The following is a 10,676-nucleotide window of genomic DNA, read 5'->3' as shown; positions in this document are numbered from 1 at the left end:
GTTACTTTGCTTAAGACTGGTAAAACATCTGTTATCAGATGTTGTGCAAACATAAAGGAACAAGTGACTCACTCAAAGAGGAAGTGGAACATAACACCTGCACCCGACCGTGTTAAAACTGTCAACTATGCACCTTGTGGTTTCACCCTGCTGAAGAGGTTATCTGCCCCTGCAGAAGACAGCACGAACGAGCAGAAGACTCCACCTCAAAAAAGACTATGTTTGTCACTACCTATAAAAGAGCTGAGCACGCACTGAAACAGGGGAATCGGAATCTGTACACAGAGTGCTAGTGGTAGTCTTCTGTGAACATTAAAGATTCCCCCTTCTGCGCAGACTGAGTCTTGAGTCTTCATTCTTTCTCAGCCTCGAGCAGTGAATCCTCCTACAAGAACCTGGGTTGAAGGACCCGCGGGTAAAACCAAATATATCGATAAAAATTCCTTCAAATTGGCGTCACGAACAGGATGTTCTTCTGGATCAACAGAGGAAACAGATAAAAACAAGTCGGAGGAATTTGGTCGAGACCGGGTGAAAGGAGTTTGGACAGAAAGCGAGCGCTCGAATCACAAAGGTAAGCAGACCTTTCCTTCTGCTGTAATTGACTACTCTAAATATAACTTTGTGTCCAGACTCCGAGTACCCTGTATTAAATTAAAGACTGTTCCAAAAGGCTGATAGAGACTGTAATACTAATAAATGAAGTAAACATTAAGGTTTAAAGTAAAAGTAATACGAGAGTCATAAAGTAAAGTAATACTGAGGTTGGACCACCACTGGGACTGACGAGTCCAGTTCGGGGGCCGACAATATTTCTCAGTTGTGGGTTGGAGTCCCTAGAAACAATACAAATTGTTTCTTAAATTACCAAAGGTTTAGTTGTGGGTTGGAGTCCCTAGGAACAATACAAATTGTTCCTTAAATTACCAAAGGTTTAGTTGTGGGTTGGAGTCCCTAGGAACAATACAAATTGTTCCTTAAATTACCAAAGGTTTAGTTGTGGGTTGGAGTCCCTAGGAACAATACAAATTGTTCCTTAAATTACCAAAGGTTTAGTTGCGGGTTGGAGTCCCTAGGAACAATACAAATTGTTCCTTAAATTACCAAAGGTTTACTTGCAGGTTGGAGTCCTTAGAAACACCAGAAGTTGTTTCTTAAATTACCAAGGAATATTTGAAGGTTGGAGTCCTTAGAAATAACACAGGTTGTTTCTTAAATTACCAAGGAATAGTTGAAGGTTGGAGTCCTTAGAAATAACACAGGTTATTTCTTAAATTCCAGGGTAACATTCGTAAGGTTGGAGTCCTTAGAAACAATATAGATTGTCTCTTAAATTCCCAGAGTACCATTTGAAAGTTGTTGTAGGATATTTTATACATGTGTGACGAATGAATGTCCTGTGTTGACACGGCCACATAAAACACAACGGTGTGAATGCTGTGAAGTACTGGGAAAGACGGTCTGTTCTTCCGTATTTCACAGATTACATAATAAGGGGAATTAGATTCCTTTTTACTCACCACCATTTTCAATAAAGGGTGAATACCAGGTATTCCCCTGATACGATTAAAAAGCATATAACACATAAGTACATCCACATATTGCACCACATGGGGAATGAATGAACGAGGATAACAACAGTGAGAACAAATAGCACCCCCATTTGGAAGCAGAGGCAAGGTGTATCCGCCGGGGAAGTCTTACTCCCAGGTAGAAGCTTGATACCACCAAAGGGGGATATTTCAAGTGCTGACTCACTGACTTAAAACGGTGCTCCCCAGCTGTTAGTGCCACCTATTGGCAAGACCCCCAGCTGGACTAAATTCTCAAAAAAAAAAAAATAAATAAATAAATAAAAATAAAAAATAAAGACAAGCCTTTCCGTGGAAATAACAATGGAAGGAGAACTGGATAAAGATGTAGGAGATGGTTGGGCTCCCGGAAGTGTTCTCAGTACTCTCGGCGAACAACTGATCGAGATGCATTATGTGATAGATGTCACTTACCCTTCTAAGGAAGCAGCGGAACAAAAGAAATTACTCGACACCACCGCCACAAAACTACTGATAGAAAAAGGCCAGACCAAAGGGAGTAGTGGGAATTGGGGCATAATATTTCGCTCCATAGCGCGAGAAGCTAAGAAAAAAGAGGGAGAAGCGGAAAAAATGTTGGAAAGTGCTGGGCTGTTTAGTCGACAAAAACATAAGAAGGAACAAGAAACACAAAAGAACAAAAGGATAAAATACAATAAATTCATGGGATGGTGGGAACTCGCCAAAATTCGCATGAAAAAGGAAAAAGAGGCACCACCTCCATATACCCCTGCCCCAACAGCGCCTCCACCTCCCAGGGTGCCTGCATCAATATATCCTGTCCTAGAAGTCACGGGGGGGCATCTTAACCTGTCCCGCCGAAGGTGTATCGTCCACCACACCTTCATTAGGAACTGACACCGTAAAAGCAGATCCACTGGTACCGCAACCCGTTGCACCATTCCAACATGCAGGGGCACGGTACCAGGCCAAACACAGCAAGCCCCAACAGTCCCCCACGACTGTGGAAAGGTCAGAAGCTACCTACAGGAGAGAATCTGCTTCACCACCCGACTCGGGTTCAAACCCTGAAACAGTTACGATGTACCTCAAAGGTAACTGGCAACCAATGACAGGCCAGCTTGTGAACATGCAGACTGCCGGAGAGGAACTTGCAGACTTAATGATTCAGGCTGTAAAGGAGGCTAAGGCAGAACAGGGAACTGAGGATAGAGAATCAATAGCTTATAGGACCAGGGGAAGAATTAGAACTAAAGGATCTGACTGCAAACAGACCAAGGAGGAAGGGGATGAGATAGAAGGGGACGAAAATGAAGAAGAGGAAGATGAGGAAAATAATGGACTTGAGTTGAAAGGGGTAGCAGGGGTTTATCCACTGATCCAGAGAAAGCCAGGGGAAAGGCCTGTGTATCAGCCATACACACTAGGAGATATTACAGGACTAGTTCACAAATTACCTAACATACATGACGGAGCACACCCCTGGTTGGTCGCCTTAGAAAAACACACTGCCGGGGTCGACCTAGCCATGGGTGACATTAGAGCAATATTGACCATGTGTTCCTCCAAGTCTCAACTGATAGCCGTAGAACGAGATGCAGGTACTCTCCAAACCCCCAATGAAGTTCCTATATATAATGTTCTTGACAACCTTAATCGCGCTCTAAGACAGTCCTTTCCACTGAAAGACGCAGCCGGAGGAATGACTAGAATTAAATGGGACCGTAAATCGAACCCACCTGCTTACTTAGATCAGGCAATAGATGACTGGACGGGAAGGACAGGGCAGCACCCCGGGACACAGGGACCGATGTCGATTCTGTTCAGAAGGGCAGTGTTAAAGGGGATTCCGGAGGCAGTAGCAGACAGAATGGAAGACAATCCAGATTTGCAAGATTGTGATTTTCCTACATGGAGAAAACACCTGCTCTTTAACCTTAACAAATGTCAGGATAAGGACTCCAGTAAGGGAGAAACTGTGGAAGACCTGCAACAACAGTTACTCCGAATGCAAATACAACAAGCTAAAAAAGAATTAGGTAGCAAACCAGAAAAACCAAAAAAGCAGTTAGTGGCCGCAGTTGTACCACACCCCCCTCAGCCGCCAATGCCGTCTTTCCCTTCTGGTGGGTGGCAGCCTCCGCCACAGTACCCCCAACATTCGGCGTACTCTCCACCTGTCCCTTACGGACAGGCTGGTCCCCCTATGGGGGAGAGAAGGGGTGATTTCAGAGGGAGAGGTCAGTGGAGGGGTGGAAACGGGGGACAAACCACAGGCTGCTTCACCTGTGGAGATCCCAGCCACTGGGCCCGAACCTGCCCTCACAGGCCCACTGGCCTACCAGCCAGGGGAACTCCATATCAGCGCCGTCCCGCACAGCGAGGGAGATTCCAACAGCCGCGTGGAGGTCCGGGAGGCTTTCCGGCCCCACAAATGCCCATGACAAGTTGGGACCACTTTGAGGGTGGTTCCCATTAGGACACCCCACAGACTGCCCTAGACAGTGTGGTGCCTACGGCGGATCCCATGCTGTCTATAACTGTAGACGGACTGCAAAAAGACTTCCTGGTGGACACAGGGGCTACACACTCCACAGTCCGGTCCGTATCGCGAGGTAAACTTTCCAACCTCACTACTACAGTCGTGGGCATCTCTGGGGATCCAAGGGTTCTGCCGTTCACCACACCACTTCCTACCGTCGTTGGCGACCAGATACTGTTACACAGTTACATTTGTTCCAAGGACGTACCGGTCAACCTCCTCGGCCGAGATTTATTGATACGACTGGGGGCCAGTATCACTTGCTCCCCACAGGGCCTAACTGTGTCCTTACCAGCAGGAACGATCCTTCCTTGCCGCGAGATGGTTGAAGGAAATGGACAGTTTCTTTTACATCCCGCTCAGGATGTGTCTCCCACAGCAGACATCTACTGGGCTATGCTGAACTCTGAACCAAGTGCGTCCCCAGGTGTACTGACAATGTTCCAGCAGTGGCGGCCGTGGCTCTCCCAGCTCCATCCTTACGTGCCTCCTCCTGACCCACCCCATCTCACTCTTTTCTATGACAGACATGACACCACTTGGTATCAGCACCTGTTCCAAGAAAATTGCGAAGGTCATCAGTGGTCAATAACTACATCATGTCTTTTTGCTGCTCCTGAGGGCGTGGCGGCGGCTGTTACTCTCACACCGGAACAGGAACAGTGGTATATGATGTCTGCTGAAGCGGCCCCACACATTTCTTTGGCCCTAAACCCTGGACATCAGGCCAAGGAATTAGGTGGAATAGTAAAAAGAGCAATTGCGGCAACCGATTGGGTCAATACTAGATTACCATATGTTTTATTCTCGGAATCCACTTCAACTTACCAAATTCTGCCCACTTCGTCCTCGATCAACTCCGCTGTGTTGCATCATGACACCTTGTCTCGGTCTCATGGTAGAGAAATGACGGACCATTGCGACTCACATTCAATTCTTGATTCCATTCCACATTCCCTGTGGTCTCAGGGACCTACCGACGTTGGTTGTGTCGGCATCCCTCCAGTCACTTTTACGTTGCATACTTCCGCTCCCTTGTGGCAGTCTCAATATCCACACAAACCCCAGGCGGAAGCCGGCATTGCTGAGACCATTGAGGGTCTAATTGATGCTGGGGTCCTCGAACCTTCTGGATCCCCCTGGAACACTCCCATTCTCCCTGTCGAAAAGAAGGGTACGGGTAAATATCGTATGGTCCATGACCTCAGGAGAATCAATTCCCTCCTGGGGACTACATCTCTCCCGGTGCCCAATCCTTATGTTGCCCTGGCCAACCTGCCTCCGTCACACGCCTGGTTCTCATGCATAGATTTAGCCAACGCTTTCTTCTGCCTTCCATTGGCGGAGTCCTTGAGAGATGTCTTTTCATTCACTTTTAGGGGCCACCAATGGCGCTACACTCGCTTACCCCAAGGGTTTGCTCTCTCGCCCGGTCTTTTCAATCAACATCTGAAGGCTATCCTAGCTAAATGCCCACTCCCATCTGACTGTTTCCTGGTCCAATATGTTGATGACTTACTACTTTCTGCCCCCACGGCAGACGTTTGCCTACAAGCAACTCGCTCACTATTGACCTTTCTAGCAGAAGTCGGCTTCAAAGTTAGCAGGTCCAAGTTACAATGTTGCCACAAACAAGTTTCCTTCTTAGGGCGCATGGTTGCTCAGACAGGGGTCTCTCTATCTAAAGACCATCGAAATTCTATTCTACACCATCCACGTCCACATTCTGTCAAGGACATGCTCTCCTTCTTAGGTCTGACTGGCTTTAGTAGGAATTATATCCCTGATTACGTGGGTCTCACTACCCCTCTCAGGGCTCTTGTGAACGCAAAAGGCATGAAAAACCTCCACGCACCATTAGAATGGACCTATGAAACTGAACAATGTTTCATCACTCTCAAACAACGACTTTCCGTGGCCTCTGACCTAGCAATCCCGGATTATGCGTTGACTTTTCATTTGGATGTTTCTGGAACAGATACTCACGTCAATGGTGTACTGTTACAGAAAAAAGGGGGAGAGAGACGTGTACTCACATATGTCAGTGTCATGCTAGACAATATTGAACAACGACATCCACCATGCACCCAACATGCGGCAGGATTAGCTAAAATCATCACTAAAACAGCTCACATAGTCATGAACCATCCTTTGAAAATACTAACGGCACACAGCGTCGTAGCCTATGTAACCTCACAGGCCTTCACACTCACACCACTACGACAAAGGCGACTAATGGACATTCTCACTGCTCCACACATTAGCTACTCACACGAAGGTATAAACATGGCTGATCACATGGCATCAGGTATTCCACACGAATGTGAAAAGAATGTACAGAAAGATGAAAACATTAGACCACATCTACAAGCTGAACCACTTGTAGATGCTACAACTGAGTGGTTTACCGACGGATGTTGTTTTAGAACAGACCAAGGGACGTTGCAAGCAGCATGGGCAATAGTAGAACAGAAGGAAATGAAATGGGAAGTGGTCAAGGCAGAAAAACTGGAAGGACCTCAATCAGCACAAAGAGCAGAATTAAGAGCAGTCATTGAAGCATTAAAATTGGCTCAAGGCCGCAAAGTTAACATTTACAGTGATTCGGCCTATGTAGTAGGGGCAATCCATGTGGAGTTAAGACAATGGATGAGAGCAGGATTCCTCACAGCTGGTGGAAAACCGATCAAACATGAGGAAGAAATGAAAGAACTAGCCGAAGCCCTGTTACAGCCAGAAAAGGTGGCCGTCATAAAATGTAAAGGTCACAGCACTGGGAAGGACCTGATAGCCCAAGGAAACAGACAAGCTGACTTCATAGCGAAGCAAACTGCAGGATATTTGCCCTCATCCATCATGGTAATGGACTCCCACTCACAACCTCCTGTGGACAACACACCACTCGCTCTGACCAAAGCCACCCTAAAAGAATTACAGGAGAAAGCAAGTCCAGAAGAAAAAACTCTTTGGCTGGCCCGAGGAGCCACCAACACCGATTTATGGAGAGGCCCGGATGGGAGGCCCATTTTACCCCCAGGTGTCAGGCAAACAGCCATGGAGGAGGCTCACGGGGTGGGACATGTAGGTGCAACCCAAATAATGAAGAATCTGTCCACTTGGTGGCATCCCCAGTTGCATGATATGGCCCAGTACCTAGTGAAAACCTGCACGGAATGCAATCTGTATGGAATAAAACCTACGTTGAAACCCTTGGTGGGCACCTTCCCAATTCCATTGTGCCCCGGAAAAGAAATTGTGATTGATTACACGGACATGGTTGAACGGGTGGGACGACATAGGTACCTTCTAGTCATGGTGGATGCATTCTCGGGCTGGCCAGAAGCCTGGCCCGTGACTAGAGAAGATAGCAAAACGGTGGTCAAGTGCCTGATTAACTATTACATCCCGCAACACGGGTTTCCTGAAACCATTAGGTCAGACAATGGAACTCATTTCAAAAATAAGGATCTGCAAACAGTTGAATCTGCCTTAGGGTTAAAACACAAGTTTGGCACGGTTTACCATCCTCAATCACAAGGTAAAGTGGAAAGAATGAACCTATCACTCAAAACTAAATTGGCAAAAATCTGTGCACAGACCAAAATGACCTGGGTAGACGCGTTACCATTGGCCTTAATGTCTATTCGTAGCTCGGTGAACAAAACCTCGGGGTACACGCCTTTTGAGTTAGAACATGGACGTCCCTTTCCTGGTCCTTCGTCACGACTGTTTATGACTACTGAAGCATCTGAAAAATTGTCTCCAAAAGCATATTTTAACATTCTACAAAGTGTTCTCTCCCAGCATTCTACGCAGATCACAGGCCGAGGGTCCCAGCCGCCTGCAAGCAACCCCCCGAGTCCAGGGATAGAATACGTACTCCTGAAGGTGACCAAACGGAAATGGAGTGAACCCCGTTGGACAGGGCCCTACCAGATCACCGAGAGGACGTCACATGCTGTTCGGCTCAAAGGAAAAGGAGACACCTGGTTTCACCTCTCCCAGTGTGCGGCTGCACCTGAACCAGGCCGGACTGTCCCGGAGATCCAGGATGCCCTAAGAGCAGATACTGGACACAACTGACCCCAAAATACGACCGGCTGGTTGTACATTTCCAAAGGGGGATTACCTCACTTTGCGTCCTATCATACTAGTTCCTACATTTTACTACTCTTAATTTGCATTTACTCAGTGTTCATATTGTTTTATATATTTTCTCTATAACCATGTCTTGGCCATTTCCAGACATTATGACCTGGAAACAGAGAGCTGTCGTCTTTCTGGTCTTTTGTGCACTGGCCAGTGATGACGAAGAAGGTGTCATGTGGTCCCATGTCTAAATACTCTTTTGATTGTTTCTTCCTTCTTTTTGTATCATTACGGTTATTTTCTTATCATGTATTCCTGTTAGGTTACGGACGATTCAGGCCGACCCAGGGCAGGGTGGCTGTCATGTCTGTTTACTCCTCACTATAACCTTAAAAGACCCAGAGGAGATGTTCCAGCTTGGCTATATGTCCGTTCTGTGTTTGTTGAACTATTAAATATAGTTCAAAAGGGGGAATTGTAGAAATATACTGCTTTGACATATGTTACTTTGCTTAAGACTGGTAAAACATCTGTTATCAGATGTTGTGCAAACATAAAGGAACAAGTGACTCACTCAAAGAGGAAGTGGAACATAACACCTGCACCCGACCGTGTTAAAACTGTCAACTATGCACCTTGTGGTTTCACCCTGCTGAAGAGGTTATCTGCCCCTGCAGAAGACAGCACGAACGAGCAGAAGACTCCACCTCAAAAAAGACTATGTTTGTCACTACCTATAAAAGAGCTGAGCACGCACTGAAACAGGGGAATCGGAATCTGTACACAGAGTGCTAGTGGTAGTCTTCTGTGAACATTAAAGATTCCCCCTTCTGCGCAGACTGAGTCTTGAGTCTTCATTCTTTCTCAGCCTCGAGCAGTGAATCCTCCTACAAGAACCTGGGTTGAAGGACCCGCGGGTAAAACCAAATATATCGATAAAAATTCCTTCATTACATAAAGAGATTGTAGAGAATTGCAGAAACATTTTTTAGTGGTAATCCTGGCTCAACTCGACAAATATTTGGTGTCTCAGGATCGTGCCATATTGCGGGATTGTGTTGGCCTGTGCCAGTAAAAGACTAAATTTCTGACATTGGTCATATTGAAACATTCATAATATTTTGAAGTCTAAATATTTGCAACTTCCTTGACATATTGTTTCTTTTTAGCCTGAATTAGATCAGATGAATATATATTACCTGTTTATTTTAGTATGATCATTACATATATAAATGATTTTTTAATAACTAATAATAATAATAATAATTTAAAAAGCATTTCTCTAGGGAAATGTAATATCGCAAGAAATATCATTATAGCAATATTCAACAACAATATCGCATATTTCCCCAATATCGTGCAGCCCTAGTCCCCACACACTGTTCCCGTCCACAGCTGCCTACTGTTCGCAGTGGTGATGAGTTAATCAGAATCAGAATCGTATTTATTGGCCAAGTAAGTGCAAGTACATACAAGGAATTTGATTCCGGTAGATGGTGTCTCTCAAGTACAATGTAGGAAAAAAAGACAAAAAACAACAACAACAACAATCAACAACAACAATGTGCAAGGGTGTTGTGTTATTGTCCACGTTGTGGATTGTTTGTGATTTATAAATAACTATATCTACTTTTTATGAATAAATAGGCAAAAACAAACTAAATCTTATATACAAGTGAACATAAAGTGCAGTGTGCAATGATGGAGGTGATTTACAGTATCAGCTGCCAGAGGGCAGCAGGTCAAAGAGCCTGTGACCAGGGTGTGAGGGATCTGAGATGATTTTCCCTGCCCGTTTCCTGGATCTGGAGAGGTACAGGTCCTGGATGGAGGGCAGGGGGGCACCGGTGATCCTTTCTGCTGACCGTACAGTCCGCTGCAGTCTGATCCTGTCCGGTTTAGTGGCTGCTCCATACCAGGCGGTGATGGAGGAGCACGGGACAGACTCAATGACCACAGTGTAGAACTGGATCAGCAGCTCCTGTGGAAGACTGGACTTCCCCAGTTGCCTCAGGAAGTACATCCTCTGCTGGGTCTTTTTGAGGATGGAGGAGATGTTGGTCTCCCACTTCAGGTCCTGGGAAATGGTGGTGCCCAGGAGCTTGAAGGTCTCCACAATAGACACCGGGTTGTCTGATATGGTGAGGGGGAGCAATGTTGAGGGATGTCTCCTGAAGTCCACTGTCATCTCCATAGTCTTGAGCGTGTTCAGCTCCAGGTTGTGTTGACTGCACCAGAGTACCAGCCCCTCAACTTCCTGTCGGTATGCAGACTCATCACCATCCTGGATGAGCCCAATGGCAGTGGTGTCATCTGCAAACTTCAGGAGTTTCATAGTTGAGTTCCTGGAGGTACAGTCGATGGTGTACAGGGAGAAGAGCAGTGGGGAGAGGACACATCCTTGAGGGGCACCAGTACTGAGGGACCGTGTTCCAGAAGTGATCTCCCTCAGCCTCACTTGCTGCTTCCTGTCTGTCAGGAAGCTGGTGATC

The 10,676-nt window shown here is 46.2% G+C and overlaps 1 protein-coding gene across 2 annotated transcripts; it reads left to right on the top strand.

Moving 5' to 3' along the window:
• Positions 1–965: 965 nt before the first annotated feature.
• LOC114781704 (uncharacterized) lies at positions 966–9,023 on the top strand. Of its 2 annotated transcripts, XM_028968060.1 has the most exons (2): positions 966–3,715; positions 4,619–9,023. In XM_028968060.1, exons 1-2 carry the CDS (start codon positions 2,635–2,637, stop codon positions 8,176–8,178), a joined length of 4,641 nt encoding a protein of 1,546 aa, XP_028823893.1. In that variant the 5' UTR covers positions 966–2,634; the 3' UTR covers positions 8,179–9,023. The 2 variants fall into 2 exon arrangements, with proteins under 2 accessions (XP_028823893.1, XP_028823894.1); XM_028968061.1 differs by lacking the exon at positions 966–3,715 and having other exon boundaries at positions 3,744–9,023.
• Positions 9,024–10,676: the final 1,653 nt, after the last annotated feature.

This window comes from Denticeps clupeoides, unplaced genomic scaffold (genome assembly GCF_900700375.1).
Source record: "Denticeps clupeoides unplaced genomic scaffold, fDenClu1.1, whole genome shotgun sequence".
Taxonomy (NCBI): domain Eukaryota; kingdom Metazoa; phylum Chordata; class Actinopteri; order Clupeiformes; family Denticipitidae; genus Denticeps; species Denticeps clupeoides.
Note: the sequence above shows the minus strand (reverse complement) of the source record. Positions and strands in the feature narration are given on the sequence as shown.